This window comes from Bombyx mandarina, chromosome 15 (assembly GCF_030267445.1).
Source record: "Bombyx mandarina strain Sakado chromosome 15, ASM3026744v2".
Lineage (NCBI taxonomy): Eukaryota > Metazoa > Arthropoda > Insecta > Lepidoptera > Bombycidae > Bombyx > Bombyx mandarina.
Genome location: NC_143221.1, coordinates 12,140,804 through 12,165,190, shown reverse-complemented (window position 1 = coordinate 12,165,190; position 24,387 = coordinate 12,140,804). Strand labels below are relative to the sequence as shown.

Genomic DNA, 24,387 nt, shown 5'->3' with positions numbered 1-24,387 from the left:
TGCCGTCACACCCGTCCCACCGCACGGCGCGCACCTGACGACCGCCATCGTCTAATGAATGAAACCGACGACTCTGCCGGACTACCGCAACACGTCGCGTTGTAAATTAAATCAGATAACATGCTCATACTAATTTTATTCGGAAACCGTTCTTTGCCTTCAACGAATTTACATTCGAAAAGTTCTAATATAGTTAACGATACGCATACAGGAAAACTTGACATATCGATGGCTTGCTAAGCGTCACTTAATATTTGTATAGAAATATACGATGAGAGTTAAGGACTTCTTTAGGATTAAGGACTAATTAAGGACTTACTTTTTAAGTCAATTAAGAATCGAATTCGAAAATATTTTAAAAACTTGACCATTTCTGTTGCATAACAACTAATCAAGTGATGGCCGAGATGCCTGTTTTGACCAACACTTAAGCAACATAATCTCATTACACTTGATCTATGTTATTTGATCCTACAACTAGCTCCATCTATTGTTACTCATAGAAAGTTAATATTAGTAAGTTACAACAATCCAAACTCGTACACAATTTGTCATAAATTCAATGCTTATAAAAATAAAATGAATCAATGGATTTGCGTACCATTTTTATTGTTGCTAAAAGTATATTTGAGAAATACAAAAAAAAAAAAAAAATTACAAAATAGTTTTAATTATTCAGAAACACCAGGCGACCAAATGAGATAACATCAAGGATTATTGTTGGCCATAATTACGGTGCACCCTAAATCAGTTAGTTGCATGAATTCTGATCCTCCGTCGAGCAGACGATGCAGACAGACGGCTGTCTTCTCACTTATGGCGCATTTCTGTTTATTCGTTAGATGTCCAGCCGCCACAACCGTGGCACTCAACTGTTCCAGAAGCTGCGATGCCGAATACGCTCGCATCAGGAAACTAAACGAAATACACAGAATTAGGATCTTAAAGTACACAGAATCCGAAAAACAGTTATTTCTTTGGAGGAATAGGATTTGGATCTTTCTAGGCAACGGCTTGGCTCTACCCCTGGCATTGGTCAAGTCCATGGGCGACGGTAACCACTCACCATCAGGTGGGCCGTATGCTCGTCTGCCTACAAAGGCAATAAAACAAAAAATAAATAAAAAAACTAAGCTCAGGTTTGCGTTTAGGAAATTTAAACTATTTTTTGTTGATATCTTTTTACTCCTTTAAAACACCAGAGCAAGCATTTTTTATAATACATATAAAATCATATACACAATTCGTACCATTTCGAAATTTTTGGATTTCGACTTTAATTCAATAATGGACCTAGAACGACCCTTTTTAGCGACTCTTAATAATTAAATGACCAAAACTAGCTTATAAAGGGACAAACTTATACTTCTGTCTCTTTCACTCCGCCCCCTTCCTCTATGTCTTTTGGGTTTGAAAATTTTAGTAGATGTTTTCAAAAAAAAAACACATTTTTTGGGTTGGGTCTATCTTAATTTTAAAGGCGCAAATTATTGAATTGAACCTTATCATTTACAGATTCAGAATTAATTATACTGCATACAAAAACACTAGCTACAGAATATATATATTTTTTTTTTATTGCTTCGGTGGATGGACGAGCTCACAGCCCACCTGGTGTTAAGTGGTTACTGGAGCCCATAGACATCTACAACGTAAATGCGCCACCCACCTAAAATATAAATATTTTTTATTTTGATGATCTAATTAACCATGCATAATAAATACACTTGATTTATAAAGACCAATGGTTCAATAAATGACACATAGTAACTAACTGCAATTTAGAAACCTTACGTAGAGAAATTTTAGGGTCGTTTTAGAGTAAAATAGTGTTTGAGTGGGAGTAGTGTATTTAAAAAAAACTTACTTCTGAACAAATTCCTCCAATTCTGAATAGTTCTTGATGCTTAGGTACTCATTAACCAATTTTTCAGGAACAAGTCCAGTCACCTGAATATTGTATGTCTAATTTAAATCATATGAAGCAAATAGTAGGATCGAAATTATCATTGATTCAATTATGACGTTATAGTTTGAATCAAAATTAAAATACTAGTAATAGAACTTTATGGTATTCACAGTTAGGTAAGTTTCTAATTGATATTTCATTGAAAAACCGCAAGATACAAGACATGTTGTAAACATAATTTTCCTGTCAGTATACTAACAGTCATAGAGTTTAGTCTCTGTGGACTTATCACACATTTCTGTGGAGAAACAACTATGTATTCTGGTTTACAGGTGGGATAACTGTTGCTCCAATGCAATCAGAACTGGACTATATTGCCTACATAATTATATTTATATTTGTGTATTCAGCTTTTAATATTTAGGTCAGCCTCTTCAATTACCGGTCATTAAGCATGCTGTTCATAACAGGTTTTACAAATCGAATACATTTTTTTTTAAATTGGCACTGTAACCACGTAGCATGGCCCGGATGAAGATAAATATATATTTTTTTTTATTGTAGGCAGACGGCATACGGCCCACCTGATGGTGAGTGGTTACCGTCGCCCATGGACTTCAGCAATGCCAGGGGCAGAGCCAAGCCGCTGCCTACCGTTTAATACTCTCCACAAGCCTCGGTTGAAGAAGGACATGTCATAGCGCTCGGGAAACACCGTGGAGGGGAGCTCATTTCATAGCCGGATGGTACGTGGCAAAAAAGACCTCTGGAAACGCACTGTGGATGACCGCAGTGGCTCCAGGTAGTATGGATGAACTCTACTTCGGTGGCGGGCGGTGCGATGGTAAAAACGAGATGCCGGTATCATCTCGAACAATTCCTCAGAGCACTCACCATGGAACAAACGGTACAAAATACAGAGGGAACCGAAGTCCCTCCGCAGACCCAGAGGTTCCAAACGATCCGTTATCTATCTATCCGTTAAATAAAATTTCAATAGTATTGTGTATGATTGTGTATATAATTTGTACATTGGTATAAATATATACCTCAATTAGTCCATCAGCAGTGATCCTGCCGTACAACCTTTGACAACACTGTAATGCTGTTAGCGCTCTGCGCAGATCACCTTCACAAGTATCCACTGCTTGGTTTAGAATCTCACCTTCACCAACATCCACGTTTTCGGCTTCACATATCTCACGTAACCTGCATGCATTTATTAAATTAATTTGTGAAATGATTCATAATGATGCAGCATGCTTAAATTACTTTATAATCTGCGTATTTCTGCAGTGAGGTCCTGGTCTGTTGCATTTTATAGGTTATAAAAATCATAAATACAATATCAATGAACTACAACCACATGTCTAAGTATGGTGATATCAAGTATTCAACACCTGATGCTAACCATTACCAGAAAACATCTTCACTTGTTAGAGAAATTTCAATGATTATTAGATCATAAAAGTTCTTTTCACAGTCATAAATTATTTTGCATGTCAAATTGATATTTATTTATATAATAACTAGCGACCCGCCCTCGCTTCGCTTCGGAAACATTAAAACACACATGAAACCAAAAAAATAAAATAAAATAAAAATAAAAAAAAGTAGCCTATGTTCATCAGGGACAATGTCGGCTTCTAATGGAAAAAGAATTTTTCAAATCGGTCCAGTAGTTTCGGAGCCTATTCGAAACAAACAAACAAACAAATCTTTCCTCTTTATAATATTAGTATAGACAAGTAAACCTTTTAATCAATTAAGTACTGATATTTTGTGTACAGTTTTCTATTTGTTTTTATTTCATACAGATATAGATATATTTGTATTGTTTCGTGTTAAGTTGTCTGTCTGACAATATTTCTACGGTAAATTAGGAATGCATTCAAGGCACAAATATACTGCTATCAATTTTCTTTTTTCTTACCTAATCGTTGGCAGCCCATGGGGCTATTCCAAATACGCGCGAAAGGGTGAGTTTATGGGCTCAACCTACGAGAGTTTGCTAGCACTAGCCCTAGCAAGAATAGTTATTCCCTGAATGTACCACCGAATCGGAATCGCGACCCACTGGGAAGATCCGGCCAGAAAAATAATGGGTTGTGTCTATTGGCTAATTTGGACAGCGTAAATTTTGTAATGGTATACAATAAATTAAATAAGGTAAAAATAACAAAATAAATAGGAGGTTTTGCAAACTTCTTACCGTTTAATAACATTCTCTCTAGCTAATGGCTTAAAGCGAAATTTTGAACAGCGACTCGTGATTGGCGGTATGATCCTTGACACATAGTTGCAGATGAGACAGAACCGTGTAGTGCGAGTCTCACGTTCCATAGTGCGTCGAAGTGCCGCTTGAGCTGCTGTAGTCATCGAGTCTGCTTCATCCAGAATGACCAGTTTGTATGAGGGACATGGTCGACCACTATATGAACATGTAATATTTAGTTTAATATTGCTTGATTATACAAACATGCACTTGTCATTGCATAATACATATACACAAATATGTATCTCTTATTAAAAAAAATGGGCCAAATGATTTTCTTAGTGTCAAGTTTACAGCACGACACACCATTTTTTTATTCCTTCCATTATTATTATTAGGGATTTTCAACTTATTTTTAATTCTTAAATCTAGTGGTACGTTTTGATTAAATCATGACATGATAAAGACAGCCTGTTCATTTTGTTAAAATGTAGTTACCCATTTCAGTTCAAAGGGTAAGAGAAACATTTAGCTCTTGAATGAGCCAAGTTTGTTTAAGAATTTGCGCATATTGTTTAACAATTTTTAATTAATAATTTATTATATTATCTTACTATATGCAAATAAGTATAAAGACTTTGACCTCATGTGTCAAGGTTTAAGGTTGTGGGATTTAAATTGGACATTAATGAACATTCTCATGCTTAGTAACAAACTGACCTAAATCCTAAAAAAGCAAATTGTTTTCAATTGACTCTCACAATCTCAGACTCATAATGGTTTATGTCAGTATCATTATACAATCTTGGTCAAAATTTGCATACATAAAAGAGACAAATACATACTTAACAAACGTTCATGAATGACTTTGACGGTGAAAGAAGAACATCAGGTAATAATAATCAAACTGGCAAAAATTATAATTTGCGTAATTAATGGTGGTAGGGCGTCTTGTGTGCCCGTACAGATAGTTACGACCCCTTGTCTTTTTTGCCTCGAAGTGCCAACCAGAGCATTTCGGTTTGCAGGTGAGGCAGCTGTTGTACCGTAAAACTGAGACTTAGAACTCATGGATGGAGGCATTTATGTTGTTGCTGTTTGAGCTCCAGTTACCACTTAAACCAAGTGGACGTGAACGTGACGTGAACTCGTCCACCCAACTTAGCAAAAAAACAATATTCATAAACATTCTGAGATTGGTAAACTTTTAGCTTTGTAATAAATCTCTATAATTCACTAGGATTTAAATCATAATTGATCACGCTATTAATAAGGATATGAATTATTATGTCTAAGAGTCATGAAAACCAATAAAAATATTATTTGGGTTTCAAGTCACCTATTACATCTTTTATTTAGGGGCCTAAGCTAAGGTTATATAATTAATATTGTCCTTTTTAATGTTGCAATTAATTAGGTTTCAGTAACATCAACTGCAAGCCCTTTAAAGTTTTAAATTGATACGAACAGATGTAACATAACATCAATTTGTTAACTCGTTAACCCACTGGTTTCTCGCTGGATATTCTCAGTGGATCGAGAGTCCGATTCAGCGAACCACTGCTCTTGCTAAGGCTAGTGTTAGCAATTCCCTCTGGTTGAGCCCGTGGGCTCACCTGCCAGTCCATGTGAAGTTGGATGATTAGGAAGGGAAAAAAAATTACATGTTATCGAGTAGTTGTGGTTGAGGCTGCCACTCAAGTAAGGACCAGTTTAGTTATGGTATGTTATTATAATTGATAAGAATATAGATAAGCTAGTATGCATCTACTAATAAAATGGAGTGGTTTCGTAAATAAAATGAATAGTAATTTATTTCTTTCGAATTGAAGGTTGTTAATAAATTGTTATTTCTAAATGTAATTAGGATTAACACATTAGGATTTCATTTAACAGTTACAGTTGGTCATGGCAGCCTTTTTTAATCAGGTAAATAAGCAGGAAATTATGACTTATGCCTGCTTATTACTGCTGTATATTACAAATATTATTGGTAAAATCAGAGTACTTACTCAGCTCTTTTTCCGCTAACTGTAAGCTGGGCAAATGCTTTAACTTTATCTCTAACGACTTGTATACCACGTTCATCGGATGCATTTAATTCCAACACGCGGTCTCGACTGATATCTCCGAAGAGTTGCTTTGCAGCGGCAAGTATGGCACTCGTTTTACCGGTACCCGGCGGTCCATAAAATAGTAAATGCGGTAGATCTCCACCGGATAAACATTCCCTTAGCACTTGAACAACCTCTCCTTGGTCCACTATTTCGTCTATTGTCTTCGGTCTACTGGTAAAGAAGATTAAGATACAGCAAAATTTTAATTTAGATGATTTTAGTAATGTTCCTGTACTTACTATTTTTCGACCCATGGAGCTGGAGGTTTTTTCTTATTTATAGTTTTAACTCCAGAAGTTGACGCTTTGTCTCCTGCAGATATCTTTCCGGTCTTAAGAAATGCTTGCATTTTATGAGAGTATTTACTGATTTCCTCTTCACTATTTTGAAATTCACAATTTTTTTGACCTGTTGTTGAATTGCTTTGAGTCATAGATTATACACATAATATATCTTTGAGTTGAATTTATCAGGCATGGGGAGCTTGTTCATACATCCACTTTCTTGTTTTTTAAAAGGTTAACGTTTTTTAGAATTATACACGTAGACTTTTTGACACAAACACATTAGACATAGCATTATAAGTTTCGAAAACTCTTTCATATTATTAGTTTAATGTTCCTTCTGGTTGGAACGAATTTAAATGGCTATTTTTTTTATTTTCTAGCATCTTCAAAATTGCAGAAGTATCGTAAAATAAACTAAATCGCCGGACGTGACTTCTCGTGTTCTTCAATTCTGAAGTCCATTGAAGCTTTAGTAAATTTCCACCGTTTTACTAAGAAATAACTTTACTTCATTACGTCCAACAACCATGTAATAGTTTTATTATATAGTTTTTTATTTCTACGTAATTGTAGTAACCTATTTTATTTTCTTTAATACCATATTCAATTTAATTTTCACTTTCAGTTCTTTTATGTATACTTACTTTATATACAATAATTACTTTAATTACAATAGATGGTTTCAAAGTATTTGACTGATCGGCTAAGCTACGTCAGTGAAAGGATCGAATCAAACAAAACAACAACAGACTTTTTGGCGGGAACGCGAGGAGTGCGGTTGTGTAATTTGTTTTAATTTGTCTATTTAGTGTTTCTTCAGTTTTTAATGTGTAATAACGGTAGTTTATTAACTGTTTCATATCTGTGAAAATGCACAAATGTGGAAAAATTAAACAAAGCCGCTGGACGTAGCTTCTTGGGATCCTCCAAAAAGTCCACTAAAAATGTACTCAGTAAATGATCACCATTTTACTGAGATTATATTTCATCCCATATCATCTCATCTTATTTCCTTTAATTTCATCCCAGTTGACTAATGTCTCAAATTAATCATCTTCATTTCATTTCACTCTTTAATATAATTTTTCATAAAAATAAGAATATAAATTAAAATAAGACATGACCTAAAGGTCTAGGCTACCAAGCCATAAAATAAAAAAAAATAACAACAACAACATAACAGACATAACCTAAAATATATTTTTTTTCACTAGATATTTTGTTTAAGTTGTAATGTAAAAAATTCAGTGGATACTAATTAAGATTTAACTAATTTATATAGGAAAATGACTAGATCACAAAATAAATTAAAAACAAAGGAACAGTTAAATACACCTATAGCTAAACGCGTGGAAAATACGTGGATTTTACTTGCAAAAGGTAATAAAAACGCTACGTATGTTAATTGTTTTTGTCATTTACGTTAATAAATTGTAATAATAGTATTTATAATGCAGAGTCCTTATTGCAAAACAAGAATTTTCGATTTATCAATCTACCGCATCCAGCGACTGGCAAACTAACAAAATATTGTTTGGAAGATGTCACCAACAAAATGTTTGAAGTCGTAACATATAACGAACCACATCGGTCGTGGTTTATAGGAGAAACAGTAAAATCTGATCCTAGTATGCAAATTTTGACTCCGATAAATCCATTATTTTTAAGTAAGTATAGTAATTTTTTAATTTGAACACATCTTAATCATTTTATACATTTTACTTCATATACAGATCATAAACCTTGGTTAGAGAAGCTACTGTCATTATGAAACAATAGTTTTTCAATTATTCATTATTTGCTTTGATATAATATGTACTTATATGGCTGGGTGGTCGCAAACTCGTAGCCAATCTGGTTATAAGTGGTTTCTTTAGTTTATAGATATCACAAAGTAAATGATAGTGATCACCCTCTGATGTGGGATTGAAATCTCTATAGTATTATTCACTCATTTACAGGATACCCTATAATTATGTTTTATTATTTTATTATAAACTTAAACACATTGTTATGTGTTGGGTAACAAGTCAGTTCACCGTGTATCTGTTTTTATACAAACCATACTTAGGAATCCTAATTATTAAAAGGAGAACAAGTACCCTCACGAATACACTACAGCCTGCAAACAGCAAATCTGACGTTTTGGCAGGTTTGATATTATTCCTTCATCATGAAAGATTATTTGTGAACACAATTTCCTTTAAAAAATTCAGTGAAATATTATTAGTTCACCAATTTCCAATAAATATAGTTTAACCAAGCAAAAAATTAATTAATTCAGTACATTCGGAATGCAGACAATTTCTTTTTAATACCTTTACATCTTCCAGTACTTCCAAAAGTGAAGAGTCAATGCACTAGTAAAGCAGTACCTTTGGAGGATTTACTATCTGACAAGGGATATGATCAAATTGTGAATACTGTGAAAGATCTGGAAAAAATAGCTGACCGTAAGGTATATGAACAATCAAATATATTTTCCACATAAATACCTTAAAAATATAAAATAATTATATTTTTTGTTCACATGATTTTAAATCTTAATGAATTTGATCATAATACCATTTATATTGAATGTAGCAGAATCAAAAGTAAACTCCCTTGCATGTTTACTCAACTTTTATTTGTTCTGATTCTGTTGCTTTTATGGATAGCAGAATTAAAATTAATTGTAGTGAAATGACTGTCATTAAATTGAAATACATGTCCAGTTCGCAGTAGCAATGAGTGAGTTGGTAGTACTTTATGGGTTCACATTACACATATAATAGAAACCAGTATTATGATTATTAGCACTATTATAATTTTTTTCCACATCAAATTGAAAAAATTTTGTAGGGTCCAGTAGAGTTGAAAGCATACAAATATAATGAAGAAAAAACCTACAAATGGCTAGAGGACAGGATCCGGAATCTTGCTAAAGTACTGAAAGAAAAAAATCTGCATGTAACAGCTGGAGCCGTATCAGCGACATTTGTTTCTAGCAATTTAAACAATGTTGAAATTGAAGAAGGTACCAATACGACTAGTATACTCTACAAGTTAAAGATTTGTCATCTAAACTGCCGCGGAGACCGGCGCCGTAGGTCGTCAACTATCGCCTCGACGACCCGTCGGTTAGACGTCCTAGGAGTGGCGCCGCGAGTCTGGTTGTAGTGTTGACTGCGAGAATCCCCTTACTCTGACCGGGTTCTGACCTCGGGCGGGTATGAAGTCGTTGTGGCCTCAAGGATAAGATGTGAATATGAGATTGACTTCCACGATGAAGGAATAAAAAAATTATATTACTCAAATTATAATTTGCGTAATTAATGGTGGTAGGACCTCTTGTGAGACCACACAGATAGGTACCAACACACTGCCTATTTCTGCCTTGAAGCAGGAATGCGTTCCGGTTTGATGGGTGGGGTAGCTGTTGTAACTATACTGGAGCCTTAGAACTTATATCTCAAGGTGGGTGGCGCATTTACGTTGTGGATGTCTATGGGCGTCTATGGGCTCTAGTAACCACTTAAGACCAGGTGAGCTGTGAGCTCGTCCACACACCTATGCAATAAAATAAAAATGTCACTTAAACCAAATAGCCTTTCACCCCTCTTTAAGCACTATCATAATAATATATCAGAGTGGTATGTGCTTATCTGTAAAATTTATGTTGTAGTGTTTATGGACACCAGTTACCATATTACGTCATGGAGCATGAGATTATTACAACATGATAATTTTTTTTTAATTTTTAAGTCAGACATTTGTTGTCAAAATTTTAAGAAATACAAAATTAATTTCAGAGTTCTACTTAAAATACGCACATGGACTGCTAACAGAATATCTTCAAGAAGAATTTGTACAAAATTTGGAGAAAAGGTTAAATTTTAGGCCAGAATTAATAGAGACCATAGGAATGAAACGTAAATCTGAAATAAATGATTTACATGAAAACACAAAAAAAATAAAATTAGAAAACTCTTCCATAGAAGAAGTGGTTAGTGAAAGTACGTTCACTCAAAGTTTTACAGAAAACAAAAAGAACAAGACATTGTCTGCAAAAGAAAAAGCAAGACAGAAGGCAGCTAGTGGAATGAAAACAATTTCATCCTTTTTTACAAAAAAATAAACAATCCCACCTAAAAACTTAACTTATTTAATAACTTCTTCTTTTATGCTGCATGCTGCATCTATATTTTAAAAAACAATTCAAACAATTTGATTAATTTAAAACTGGTAGGAATTTACACCTGTTCTGGCATTCAATTAGGAGTTTGGCTATTGGTTTTGTTTTAAAAATGCTCTTTTTCACTTTATATTGTTATAATCATCTAATAATAGTAACTTATGAAATATCTGTGACATAAGAAAGGTTGATAAAATAAAACCAAATCATAGAATGTGGCCACTCAGGATTTTCTGATCTGGTTCCATTTCAAAGGTTGATTATATTTAATGTATTTTGATATTCATGTATGGTACATTACATAAACAATACCTACACTGAGTGCTGCCCGTGCATAGCTAAAATAGCCCCTGAGGCTACCAGTGAATAAGTGGGGGACATTTTTTTTTATAGTAAAAGCTCTATTCACAGAGTATATGTTGGTAGTGAGTATGGATTACAGGGGACACATTCCTAGGCTACAAAATAAAAACCAGAAATTATATAACAAAATGATTTTAATTTAAGTTTTTGACCTTATTGGTTATTTTTTATCTTCAGGCTTCAGAAATGGATTAAATAATTTTGTAATTTTTTCTTGCTTGGCAGTTTTTAAAAGCTCCATCAATTCAGACTGATATTCAGCAGTGGCATTAGCAATTTGCTTTTTAAAAATAAGACTTCGTTCCATAGATGGATCAATTTTCATAAAGAAATCACAAAGCTCATTTGCCATTCTTAAACCTTCACTAAGATTTTTTAAATTAAAAGTCACATTTCCTGTGCTTGTTGAAGGCTCTTTATCACTGTTAATGCTATGCAATGATTGTCTCACCTTAAATTTATTGAACCAACCTTCCGATGCTTGAAATCCTCCATCTGTACATTCACCACCACCACACCTACCATCAGGTTCTTTAAAATGTGCGTAAAGACGTTTCGCCTTCTCCCGGACCATTGCACCACTCAGAGGCACCCTTTTTTGGTTGCAGTCTTCAATCCAAAATGACAACGCCACTTCCATTTTTTCTATTGCTGGATCACGAACAATTTTTGCTGACAGTGAATATGAAGCTATAGAAGACCTTATTTTATCTTCGGATTTTTTTATCGATCGTACAGTTGATTCGTTGACATTGAATGAACGTGATATGGACGCAAACGACTCACCAAGGTGTAAACGATCAAGCATTTCTATTTTCACTTTAAGCGGTAACACAGATTTGTTTCGCCCGGAAACTCTTTTTTCCTTTTTTTTAGTCGACATTATAAATCATAAATTAGACAGGGTGAAGTGGAGGCAACTCATAGATTATACACTTAATATGGCCCTTATGTACCAGGAGTCAGGAGGGTACCCTAGGACTACAACAACAACAAATAACAATAACAACAACAATAAAAACATTAGTGACACTTAGCAATACATTAATCTATAGTCGGATTTTTTATTAGACGAAGTCAACTGACGTTTACTGTGTTGTCAGTTTTTTATGAAATAAAAATAGTGTTGTGACAAAGTGAACGATTGAAAAAACTCCTGAATTAATGAAATTGCCTCGATTGTCTAGTGAATAGTTGGTGTGCCGAATTGCCGATATTGGGTACGGGATTCGAATTTTAGGCGTGTTTTGTACATACCAACGAGTTTTCGACGAAATATTATGTTCCTATAGTATCTACCTGAACTGAATACCGAGTGTTTTAAACATTAAGAAAAACATTGCGGGGAAGCTTGTTAGACTGTCCTATTTCCAATACATCATATAGTTGAAACTATAGATGTATAAAATATAACAATTATAGGTAGGTTATGAAAATAAAAAAAAACTGATTGTAGTTACATACTACTAGTAACGTATATTGGAGCACTTTAATACAATTTTATTGTAAAATATAAATAATATTCTTTTATAGTTTGAATTTAATGATTAACTCTTCACACTCATTGTTCATTCATGTGATTGAACGAGAACCGAACGCATCACTATTACTTTAATTATAGCAACATTATTTCACAAAGTGACATTAGCTACTGTCAGCTGGCTTCGTCTAATTAAAAATCCGACTATAGACAATATCTTATATATATTTTTTTTTATGATTTTATAACCTGGTAACTAAGACCAATAAGTCGTCGACATTAATCAACTGGTATGAAATTAAACGATTTTTTTTCCTACCTATGCTGATAGCCTCGAGAGGCTATTTCAGCGTAATCTTAACTAGTAGGTGAATTTACGGGGCTCAAACCTGACGACATTGCTAACACGAACCCTAGCAAGCGCCGTGCTTCGCAGAATCTGCCACCGGATCGAAAACGCGACCCACTGAGAAGATCCGGCCAGAAACTCAGTGGGCTGTGTCTGTGGGTTGATTTACACGTCGAGCCCTTCGTCGCAAGCGACGGGTTCGACGGGAACCATGACCGGATTAAACGAAATGAGATGAGATGAAATAAATATTATGGTACCTACACATCATAGATTGTACACTTAACTACACACTACCATACCGTATGTATTATTTGATTAGATGTGATGAAGACAACGTGAAGAAGCGAAGCGGGTGGATACCACCACCCCGCCTATTTCTGCCGTTAAACAGTAATGCGTTTCGGTTTGAAGGGTGGGGTAGCCCTTGTAACTGTACTGAGACCTTAGCACTTATATCTCAAGTAGGGTGGTGCATTTACGTTGTAGATGTTTATGGGCTCCAGTAATCACTTAACACCAAGTGGACTGTGAGCTTGTCCACCCATCTAAGCAATAAAAATAAAAAAAAACTATGCTGTCAAATCTGCTCCGAATCAATCATAAGTTTCAGTTTAAAAGGTTCTAATAATCATAATTTAACCATTAAACCATTTCATTGAATTCGATTTCACGTCTCGCAGTGGGAGTGGTATACACGAGAGAATCAGCGGAAAATGGGATTAGCATTCTTCGGGTACGTTAACAGCGTAATGCGATAACCAACCGCCAATTAGCTGTCGAATTCCTTGGTAAAAACCTATTAATTACGTATTTCGGGATTTAAACACCGATAATTAATCACCTGGGCCAGATATTCTTACTACGCAAGTCCAACTTCAGAAGTAGTTTGATCGTTGACCCTGATGAGTGGTGATCAGGAAACTACCCATAAACCCGACTGTTTCAAAACGAAGTTTTGACTAGTGTGTGCTGTCAGTGATGGTAAATGATAGTAAAAGTGATTGCTCACAACAGGCTTTAACAGAAGGCTCAAAATCACCCAAGTAGCAATGGAGAAGATCTGTGCTAGGAGTTTTTCTGTGCATTCAAACTAAGAATAACGACAAGATTCGCAGAAAAAAGCATGAAAGCCATCATAGCTCGAAGGATTGCGAAATATAAGTGCAGAGTGCAGGAACTAGAGAACATCTTGCTTGTAAAGCCGATAGCTGCTGGAGGCAAAAAGTTTTAGAGTGTTAGAGTTGACTACGCAAAAGAGCACAAAGCGAAGGTAGGCCTCCGATCGATGGCCTGTTGAAGATCGGCAGAATCCGCTGGGTACCGGCACCACGAGAGCAAACTATGGGAGATACCTATATCTAGTAGTGGATATCTATAGGCTGATAATGGTGATGAAAATCGCTTCGCTTAATACCAGTGAACTGGACGTCTTATCCCTTCTTATGCCAAGATTACTTAAAAACCCTTCAGATATTGTTATTTTTAAAGTATTAACATAATTAATGTTTGTTTGCATAAATATCAGCTTCTTTTTTTTCGGGCCAAGGGGCTGAACCGCTTTGCATTCTCTCACTCGACATCAAATCTTTGCCGGGTGCAGGGACCCGGGCACAGTAGAAGGATTCCCGTAGTTAACACTACAACCAGACTCGTGGCGCCACTCCGGGGATGCCTGACTGACGCACGGTTCGTCGAAGCGATCGTCGCCGACCTACGACGCCGGTCTCCACGGCACGTCATGTCAGCCCGTCAGGCCATCTGGGTGGTGCCGCTGGTGTTCTGGTATACCCACTGGGTCAGAACCAGCCAGATCAGAACAAGACACCGCCGACCAGATTACACAATACATTCAGTGCCGACAGTAACGACGACAACGCGGACCGCAGCCGCTGATGTGTTGTTCCATTGGGGCCGGAGCTGGAAAAACGGCCTCCTCCGGCGCCCGGCTTGGCATTGGTGCCATGGCGCTCAGAGGAAAGAAGAGCCCTCCCTCTTCCGTTCGGCCTTCTCCTGCTGCGAGTCCATAAATATTTTTATTTGATAGATATTTTAATGCGGATAGCAGCAGGACACATATCTTATTTATAGATTTCAATGGGGTTGGCAACTGTCAAAGTGGCGCTGGTGTGCATTGTTCCCATAACATTCAATATTTGTATTGGAATTTTTGATTAAAAATTATTTTAAGCACAATGACGCGTTGTTTTGTACCAATATGCTCAGAAATTGGATTACATCAATTCCCGAAGGACAAGAAAATTGGAAGACTGTGGTTAAAGGCCATTTGACGCGAAAAAAGTGCTCACACAAAAAGTTCGAGGTTATGTCGTAAACACTTTGTGGAATCTGACTATGAAAACATTAGTAAATACACAGGTATGCTTCTTTCTGTCAAATATATATAATGCATGACTAGGTGTAGCACACATCTTTGTTCTCTTATTAAAAAAATCCAATAATAATTAGTTAGGCACACTATTAGTTGCTAACATATTTTGCAAGTAGATTTATGCTGTAAGGAACCTTTTAACAAACACAAAATCAGACTGGAGGAAACACATTCCTCATGAGCTGTTGTTCATTATCAGCTGTTACTATTGAAAGTTCTGTCTAAATCGCTGTATCCATTGCAATAACAAATATTTTGAAACTATGGTCAGGTTTCCTTGTGATAGTATATTTAAATGTTATTCTTTGTGTTGCAGGTGTCAAATATTAACATAAATATCTGAAGAAAGGTGCTGTACCATCTATATTTTCATGGAATATGAAACCAGTTTCTGAAGAAACAAAAAGTAGAGAAGTTACTTATGTAATTTTAGAGAAGGAATTGTCAATAAAAATAATTAAAAATATTCCTGATTTTTATTTCGACAAGTGTATAGTTATAATACAGATATTTTTCATACAATGCTTCTTTGAAAATATTTTCATAAAAGATATCTAATTTATTTAACATATTATTTATAAAATTATTGTCTTTTTCAACATAAATCACTTTGATGTCCTTGTAGGTGTAAATGACCAAGTTGCAGTATGTTTTGCCTGAGCAGTATAACTGTCCTTGGATTTGATAATAATATGGGCAGGTTTTTTTAGAGACAATATCCCGTTACATTGTTCTAAGTAAGGCACCGTTGATATATTTATTTCATGTTTTCTGCTAGCGTATGGACATTGCACTTCAATTATAGCTTCTTCGCCCAACACACCATCAGGAGATGCAGCAAGATATGGGCGCTCTTGGCTATTGAAAATGCCACATGGCTCCACTAGCAAATCATATATATTAGCATATTTTGCTAGAGCATTTTTTTCATTTTGTTTCAAAATTAAAATTTTGGTCATGTAGCTCTAATCTGAAAAAAGTAAAATAATACATTAGTTGGTAGGTAATGTGTGTAATATGAGCAATTATTTTTGCACATGCTACAAGGAATAAAGTTCCTAAGGTACACAATTTAATATTATTATTATAATAGCTACCGGAAACAGTTTGAGAGAAGTTTTCTAAGTTAAAATAAAACATCAACATTGTACCTTTCGACAAAATCCACTTTTTTTCTTCGTAAAGATGCAACACGTTTTCTCAACTCCTCCTTTAATTCTTTAACTATCCAGTTGGAATACATGTTGTAAAACTGTTTAGCACTACTTAGAAAGTAATAAGAACCATATAAAAGTCACAAAATGCCGAAATATCACGAACGCAAAACACACAAAATGGCGGCTCTCTGTGACAAGGGAACAAGCTACGCTGGCGACATCTGAGAAAAGCTTTAACCGGCCAACCCCATTAGCAGCAACATCGATTTCAACAAATCGAAAAAAAAAAAACCAATGCAATTATTCAAACAAACACAATAAGTATGTACTGTTATTCAACTCACGTGCATTAACACTCGATTTTTAAATAAGCAATTATTTGTGATTTACACAATAACTAAAATTAAATGATAATTTAGCAAAAGTTACAGATAAATTCAACATAAAATGGCAACACCTGTAAGTCGCCATTACCAAACGTCCAACTCCGTACGTTTTATGTCGGATGTTATGTGAATTTTTGTACACTACGGACATTTTTGACATTATTTGGTGACTCTCATATTTGTAAGACTCAGTGTAGTGAAACCGATGTGATTCCTTTCGTAATTGCTGTGATTAAAGACTTCAATAAGTGTTTTAGGTCTTAAAATCCCGGCCAATGTCAGCAGGCGTGTCAGATCAGGTATTTTTCTATTAAACGATATAGATTGATAATTGTAGGTCTAAATGCATCTCATTAGTTAATTATGTTGTATTCCTTCTTGTTTCATGTTTATGGCGGTCATAGCGGATGAAAGGGCAAGGGAATCAAGGTAAAGTGTATACTTATGACGTTGCAGTGTTTTCTCCGTAGGAGGATCGGCGTTACCGGTCAACTAAGTGTTCAATGATCGTAATAACTAAGTAATAATTAGCTGTCTACCTGTAACTTTCACTTAGTTGCCTCAGTGCAATTATATTAAATCAGATAGTGTTGTTTTTAGTAGAGAATGAAATTGTTTATTCTGACACTACTTTTGCTTTTGGCGTGTTTACGTAGGAGTTGATGTGTCTACCCACTAACACCTACTTATATTTCGGACAGCTATGAATCAATAACGATTCCATTCATCTATACATAGAAACAGTGGATTTAGAGATGTATTGTATTGTACAATATTGTAAGTTATCATTTAAATTTACATTTTAGAAAACTAATCAAGTGATTTTTACTAAAGCGATTTTGTTTCTAAGTAATGTCACATTGCAGTTACCAAATTAAATACTTTTTGTTTTTGATGTGAGACAATTTTCATATACTAGTTTTAGTAATCAGAATTAAATACAGTTAAATGTTAAGATGTGCTCTTAATTTAAAACACCTAATAAATGAGATGTTGTATTTGTAGTTAGAACCAAAGGTATTGGAAAAGGGAACAGAAAAATAACATATGTTCTAAGACTAAACATTAAATAAACTTAGTTCAGGAAGCTTTGAGTTGGTTTACAATATTTCATATACTTGCTAAGTGAAAAAGAAGGAACTGTAAAAAGCTATTATATTACATTGGTGTACCAACTGGTGTAAAGTGGGTGCTGGGACCGAAGTATGCTATCCACTCACCTTGAGACACGAGGCCAGAGTCCTAATTATAGTGTATAATAACTGTCTTCCCTTAGAACTAGAAGACATTACTGCATAATGTTTTAAATAGGCAGGATGGGTGTATCTACTTGTGCGGGCTTATTATCCCCTCTACTACTGGTAAATGAGTGTAATACTCAGAATACTCTTGCCCATTCACCAGTAATTATCATAGTTTTTTTTTCTCTAATATCTACAATCAGTATCCTGTACCCTATAAATTATCATAGTCCAGTGATTATTTTCTATTACACCAGTTGGAAAGGATGGTATTTTGTTATTTTTGGCAACTATCAAGTCAATTCACATGTAATTGTTTGACAATCTAACACAATATGTGTATGCTTTCAACTGAAAACTCACTGGAATGTTAATAATAAATAAATGTGGCTTTGAACTGTAACACTGATTTTAAGAACTTAATGCTAAAAAGGAAAGAACAATGTGGTTATCAATTTCTAAAAGGAATCTAGTCTAGTGCCATGTGCTGAGTGGCTTAGATTGTCACTATTCAAATGTAGTTGAGATTTTAACACCATGTCTTAAGGTGTTGATGGTGTTTATATTGAGTAATCCTTATGTACTTGCTAACAGCTTAATGTAAGATAGACAGTGTACCTATGAAAGCTATTAAGATATCGTTTATATTTAACAGTTACAAATGCACCGAAAGAACAACATTTAGAAAGCGGCGGTGACGAGTTAGCTGAGGTACCATGGCGGCATCAACAGCAACCTTCTTATGCGCCTCCTATCTCGTCGGCCGACCCCTACAGCGCGGCAGGTAGGTACTTATTGTTTGATATTGTTATTTTCATTAAAACATACTTATAAAATTTTCATTACTAATAAATGAGACTAATATGAAAAAAAAAAAGTTAATTTTGATTTTAAATTAAAAAGGATAATCAAATTAAAATTTCAAATTTCATTAATTAAAACAATTGTTAAACTGTAAATAAATATTTCAATGAATTATGAAATGAAAATTTTGTAATGTTGGTATTTGGTTTTTTTAAAAGGAAGTGTTGTAATCTGTAAATAAGATCAAGAATGACAAAAAAAGTTAGAGACACCTCAATTCCTGTAAGAAAATCAAAGTGTAGTTTAGTTAACACACTTTAAAGCCAATAGGCAGAAAAACTGCCATGACTAATTTTGGTTCAAGATTTTATTTATAAACCGATACATCATCTATCATATTTCATAAAAAACTGTCGTAATGGTCCTGTGAGAGTGTTAATATTACAGTTACAACACATAATTAAAAACATTAAGAAAAATGGGATATGTCCTGAGGAAACTATTTTCCGTCATTTCAGGTTATTACGGTACAACAGCACTTCCTTATCAAGCTTTTGGAGTCGGGGATGGGACATGGTCCACAAATGGAACAGACCCGATGACTTTCCTCGGAGGATACAATCCTCACGATTCTTATGGAATGGATGGTAGCTAGTATTTATTCAGTAACAGGGAAAAGATGTCACTGATGTAAAATTTTACAAATTTTCGTGGAAGATAGTGCTTATGACAACAAGCCATTTTTTTTTGTTTAGGTTAACATTGTTTAAATATAATTGCTCATAAGTAATGTTAAATTTCCTCCAAACTGATCGCTCTGAACTATAAATTTAGGCCTGTTTAACTGTAGAACATAAATCGGGTATTAGTTGGACATAGGATTAGAGTTTGCACTTTACTTCTGCCATCGTGGAACCGCGCTTGCCTCGTGCTTTGGTGTAAGTGCTTACATTCTTACATGTATCATGCCCACTGATTCACTTGCGCTACTGTCACCTTCCGAATCATTTAGAGGTGTTTATCTATCTTTTCCTGAAATGCCCCCATAAACCGTATGCAAATTTCCAACAAAACTAAACGAAAATGCGAAATGTATTACAATAAATAATCATGTTACTTAATGAATTGTATGTTATTAAGTAATTGATTTAATCTATCAGGATTAGATGTTTATGCCTGAATGTCTACTTTTCATGATGTGTGGGCTACTTCTGTTGCTTTTCCCATTTGTCCTTTATACATTAAATATTTCGACTGTAATACTCCTCCTTATACTTATCTTATATTAGAGTAGAGTAGTATGGAGCACCTAGCTGCTTATTTCTGCCGCGAAGTAATCTTGCGTTCCGGTTAGAAGATTGAGACAGCTAGATAACTGTCGTTTCAATGTATTCGATCTTCATGTCTCTAGGTGTAAATACGTCAGCAGTCCCGTTTCGGTGTCACCTGTACAACAATTTGGTAATCGCTCAGGCAAAACGTGACCCCATTGAAAGTTTTCCAGTTGAAAAAGGGATATTAAAAATTTTTTTAGCAGTTATGTTCAGAGCGGTTTTAGATATTGACTACTAGTGTAATTACAAATTATTTAAAATTTAATTTCAGGTGTGTTTGGACCTTCAACTACTCCATTCTCAACAGCGGCATTTGGACAACCTGCCTCCACCTTCAACTATTTTCACGGCAACGGTGACTATTCGACATGGGGTCAGTTAGGTCGTGCAAAACAATATGATGATTACTATAGGGCTGATGGACTTTACGTGCCAGATGGTGTTAAAACAGTTGAAGCTGGGGTACAAGCCCTGTCCCTTGGTGACCACAAACAGGACAAGGACCGTCAACCAGAGCTCAAAGATATCTCTTCAGTTTCACAACCCAAAAAGATGACTTGGGCGTCAATTGCCAGTCAGCCGGCAAAGCCGGCGCCTTCTTCGCAGAGCGGCGTAATAAAGAAGAAAGGGCCTGGTATGCCGCCCCCACCTATAATACCCGGCAAGCACAATATGGATATAAGCACGTGGGAGGCAGGTAAATCTGCTAATATCGTAAGTGCACCACCACCGCCGCCTCCAACTATGCAACCCCCGGTGCCGGCACAACAGCCTATGCCTACACCTGCTCCGGTTCCAGCTCCAGTATCTGTTCCAATCCAGCAGCGCGGGCCGCCGCCTCCGCAACACCAGCCTCCACCTTCATGGGCCCATGCACCTCGTGCTCCACCTCCGCATCAACCCATGCAGCCTCATCAGCCGCGCCCTCCGATGCCAGCCCCACCAATCGTCTCGCAACCACCACCACCAGTTGCTGTTCCACAAGTACCTCACCCTGTGCTTGATGAACTCCGTATTAAAAACGATTACAATCCCAAGGAGTTTGACTTGACTGCCCCGATGACTCGATTCTTTGTTATTAAATCTTATTCAGAAGATGACATACATCGTAGTATCAAATACGAGATCTGGTGCAGTACAGAACATGGTAACAAACGTCTCGATGCTGCTTACCGCGAGAGGGAGAAGGAAGGTGGAATGGTTTATCTATTTTTCTCAGTAAATGGAAGTGGACATTTCTGTGGAATGGCTCGTATGATGAGCGCAGTAGATTATAATTCCAATTCTAGCGTCTGGTCGCAGGATAAATGGAAAGGGCAGTTTCGTGTCAAGTGGATTTATGTGAAGGACGTGCCGAATGCACAGCTCCGTCATATAAAATTAGAAAATAATGAAAATAAACCAGTGACAAACTCGCGTGATACTCAAGAAGTGCCCCACCCCAAAGGCCTACAGGTCTTACGCATAATGCACTGCTACTGTCACTCGACGTCCATATTCGATGATTTTATTCATTATGAACGGCGTCAAGAAGAGGAGGATTCGCGAAAGGTCCCCGCCCACCCGGAAAGTAGCCGGGACGAACACGAGGGCGGTCGCGGCTATCGCAACTATCGTGAGCATCGCGAGCACAGGGACGGACGCGAGCACAGAGACGGGGCGAGAGAGCCGCGAGACATGCGCGACACGCGTGAGTACCGCGAGCCGCGGGACCCGCGGGACCAACGCGACCAACGTGACCAGCGTGACCAGCGTGACCAACGTGACCCGAGAGACTCGCGCGATCATCGCGACGCACGTGATTACCGCGAGCACCGTGACGAACGTGAGAACAGAGACTATTCATATCGTGATTCAGGTTACAGGCCTCAACATAAGGTTCGTATAGCTTCACTCAATTAAAAATTTATCACAGACACTAGTGCTCTGCGAATAATATTATAATGGTATGATTTTAGGACCGAGATGGTTCCCGAGGTCGAGGACGTCCCCGCAATTAATTCTGTCAGACGATCTTGGACGAGGACAGGCTTCTCCCCATAGACAACTAGTAGTCGCCTTATTAATTGGTAAAGCAGTACATCAAACGTATGTCGGGAGACGTATATAGAGGGGAATCAGAAAATGCAGGAGAAGACGTGACCGGTGAATGTTGCGTTTTAGTCAGAACAATGTTACATAAAGTTGTTTTAAACAGTGCATTGCTAAAAAAAACTCAACAAATTTAAATATGTGCTAAATAATGTTTTGTACTGAATGAACATTTAAACAAATGCCTAGTGGACAGATGTTGTAATTAAATGCCGAAGCATGTCGTGCCGTCAGTAACGCGCCGCGGCCAGTGAAATCGTGGACTTTATTTTCAAATTCGTGGACTGAATCAATATAATATAGTAATTTTTATAACTAGGAATTTCCGTGGTGAGAGGTGATGATCCTTTTGATTGGGATTGATGTTATGAAATAATAAAACTTAAAATAGAGCACAGGCTCTAGTTTTATAATGGTATAATACCTCATGCCTATATTGATAATGTGAAATGTCATCATGACTTATTGTAATTTTTATATTACAAACATTATAATCAAATGGGGTATGGAACTTTTGTATACATTTTTAATACCAATATATGGAACAAGGATGAATTCTCTCGTGGCATTTAGTTCAGTTTTACTCTGGTCCGTTTAATTTTATGTAATTTAACATGATTTCATTATAACTTGTAATAAATGTGCAGTGCATGGGAGACTGGTGTTTAGTTATACTGTGACCAATTTGCTGGCCAAAAGGGGCTGTTATTCGAGTTTTAGATTATGTACTGTTCATTTTTGAATCATTAATGTTATGTATATATGTATATGTGTTCTTTTCAAAAGTAATGTTCTATTTGTAAGTAAAACTACAGTGTGACGAGAGAAACTTGACAATCAATAAGATGGTTATCGTGATAAATGTTAAAAGATTATTGCTTTTTTTGTCCCTACGTTATTTTCCCTGCCATCGTTTGAAAGTGCCTTGTTGAGTTCAGAAGATGGTGAACATCGGGTATTTTGTTTAGTAGACTATTTTTGTAGCTAGCTACTTCTCGTTTTTGTTGAACATTCAAAAGTAGTTTATATTTTGCTTGATGCATTCAATACGAAACGAAAACGCTGTTTTTATTTCAATGTTGTTTTTTTTTATAAATTTGTTCCTTTATAATTTTTATCGTACTTTGTAGATTCCACTACTGCAAATTTTTACATCTAGTAAATGTATTAAAAGCCTACTGTAGAAATCATAGGGTGTTATTTTAAAACCACCTATCCTGCGCCAAGTTTATATAATTGAAGCACTTTGTTCTAAATTAGTCACGTTTTTATGTAGTTTGTTTTATCTACAAATGAAGAATTTCCTCTTGGATTTATTTTCGTCCAAAACCACAAAGGTGAGGAGATTGCTTTTAATTGTGTGACGTGCTCGCATGGTATTGGTACCTCCGATCAAGAAGAAGAAAAAAACCAGTCAACCAAAATCAAAATTGTGATGATTGAACTTTATCAGCTTGGATCCTTGATATTTTATTTTAGTATATCTGTAAATAAATAACATTGTGACAAAAATAATTCGTAATAGTCGTGCGCGAAAAGGCCATAAGGAATACCTACTATAGTCGGATTTTTAATTAGACGAAGCCAGCTGACAGTAGCTAATGTCACTTTGTGAAATAATGTTGCTATATTTAAAGTAATAGTGATGCGTCCAGTTCTCGTTCAATCACATAAATGAACAATGAGTGTGAAGAGTTAATCATTAATTTCAAACTATAAAAGAATATTATTTATATTTTACAATAAAATTGTATTAAAGTGATCCAATATAATAATATGTTACTAGTAGTATGTAACTACAATCAGTTTTTTTTATTTTCATTACCTATGTACCTATAATTGTTATATTTTATACATCTATAGTTTCAACTATATGATGCATTGGAAATAGGACAGTCTTACAAGCTTCCTCGCAATGTTTTTCTTAATGTTTAAAACACTCGGTATTCAGTACAGGTAGATACCATAGGAACATAATGTTTCGTCGAAAACTCGTTGGTATGTACAAAGCACGGCTAAAATTCGAACCCCGTGCCCGATATCGGCAGTTCGGCACACTAACTATTCACTAGACAATCGAGGCAATTT

At 35.8% G+C, this 24,387-nt stretch overlaps 3 protein-coding genes and 1 long non-coding RNA gene across 8 annotated transcripts; 3 read left to right on the top strand and 1 right to left on the bottom strand.

Moving 5' to 3' along the window:
• Window positions 1–588: 588 nt before the first annotated feature.
• Window positions 589–6,990, bottom strand: LOC149501508 (replication factor C subunit 4). Its single transcript, XM_089733317.1, has 7 exons — window positions 6,703–6,990; window positions 6,481–6,671; window positions 6,137–6,412; window positions 4,122–4,340; window positions 2,959–3,118; window positions 1,868–1,950; window positions 589–915 (listed from the first exon to the last, which is right to left on the bottom strand). Exons 2-7 carry the CDS (start codon window positions 6,588–6,590, stop codon window positions 708–710), a joined length of 1,056 nt encoding a protein of 351 aa, XP_089589443.1. The 5' UTR covers window positions 6,591–6,671; window positions 6,703–6,990; the 3' UTR covers window positions 589–707.
• Window positions 6,991–7,299: 309 nt separating this feature from the next.
• Window positions 7,300–10,662, top strand: LOC149501507 (ribonuclease H2 subunit B). The gene is made up of 5 exons (XM_089733318.1): window positions 7,300–7,908; window positions 7,986–8,195; window positions 8,862–8,986; window positions 9,370–9,544; window positions 10,320–10,662. Exons 1-5 carry the CDS (start codon window positions 7,815–7,817, stop codon window positions 10,643–10,645), a joined length of 930 nt encoding a protein of 309 aa, XP_089589444.1. The 5' UTR covers window positions 7,300–7,814; the 3' UTR covers window positions 10,646–10,662.
• Window positions 10,663–14,993: 4,331 nt separating this feature from the next.
• On the top strand, window positions 14,994–15,752 carry LOC149501506 (uncharacterized). The gene is made up of 2 exons (XR_016324256.1): window positions 14,994–15,273; window positions 15,603–15,752. It is a non-coding gene; the product is annotated as an uncharacterized LOC149501506 (long non-coding RNA).
• A 1,127-nt stretch (window positions 15,753–16,879) lies between these two features.
• Window positions 16,880–23,486, top strand: Ythdf (YTH domain-containing family protein). Of its 5 annotated transcripts, none has more exons than XM_089733309.1 (6): window positions 16,880–17,128; window positions 17,234–17,258; window positions 18,726–18,854; window positions 19,393–19,521; window positions 20,480–22,086; window positions 22,167–23,486. In XM_089733309.1, exons 1-6 carry the CDS (start codon window positions 17,105–17,107, stop codon window positions 22,206–22,208), a joined length of 1,956 nt encoding a protein of 651 aa, XP_089589435.1. In that variant the 5' UTR covers window positions 16,880–17,104; the 3' UTR covers window positions 22,209–23,486. The 5 variants fall into 5 exon arrangements, with proteins under 5 accessions (XP_089589435.1, XP_089589434.1, XP_089589436.1 ...); XM_089733308.1 differs by having other exon boundaries at window positions 16,889–17,128; window positions 19,393–19,524; XM_089733310.1 differs by lacking the exon at window positions 19,393–19,521 and having other exon boundaries at window positions 16,889–17,128.
• Window positions 23,487–24,387: the final 901 nt, after the last annotated feature.

Bases quoted from the DNA above. Each gene is read 5' to 3' on its own strand.
- LOC149501508 (XM_089733317.1), bottom strand. From the start codon at position 6,590: ATGCAAGCATTTCTTAAGACCGGAAAGATATCTGCAGGAGACAAAGCG. The intron at 6,413-6,480 runs GTAAGTACAGGA...CTTCTTTACCAG, and splicing joins GCTCCATGGGTCGAAAAATA to TAGACCGAAGACAATAGACG. The intron at 916-1,867 runs GTAAGTTTTTTT...TATTTCGTTTAG, and splicing joins TTGGAGGAATTTGTTCAGAA to TTTCCTGATGCGAGCGTATT.
- LOC149501507 (XM_089733318.1), top strand. From the start codon at position 7,815: ATGACTAGATCACAAAATAAATTAAAAACAAAGGAACAGTTAAATACA. The intron at 7,909-7,985 runs GTAATAAAAACG...TTTATAATGCAG, and splicing joins GTGGATTTTACTTGCAAAAG to AGTCCTTATTGCAAAACAAG. The intron at 8,987-9,369 runs GTATATGAACAA...AAAATTTTGTAG, and splicing joins AAAAAATAGCTGACCGTAAG to GGTCCAGTAGAGTTGAAAGC.
- Ythdf (XM_089733308.1), top strand. From the start codon at position 17,105: ATGTCAGCAGGCGTGTCAGATCAG. The intron at 19,525-20,479 runs GCTAGTATTTAT...ATTTAATTTCAG, and splicing joins TTCTTATGGAATGGATGGTA to GTGTGTTTGGACCTTCAACT. The intron at 22,087-22,166 runs GTTCGTATAGCT...GTATGATTTTAG, and splicing joins GTTACAGGCCTCAACATAAG to GACCGAGATGGTTCCCGAGG.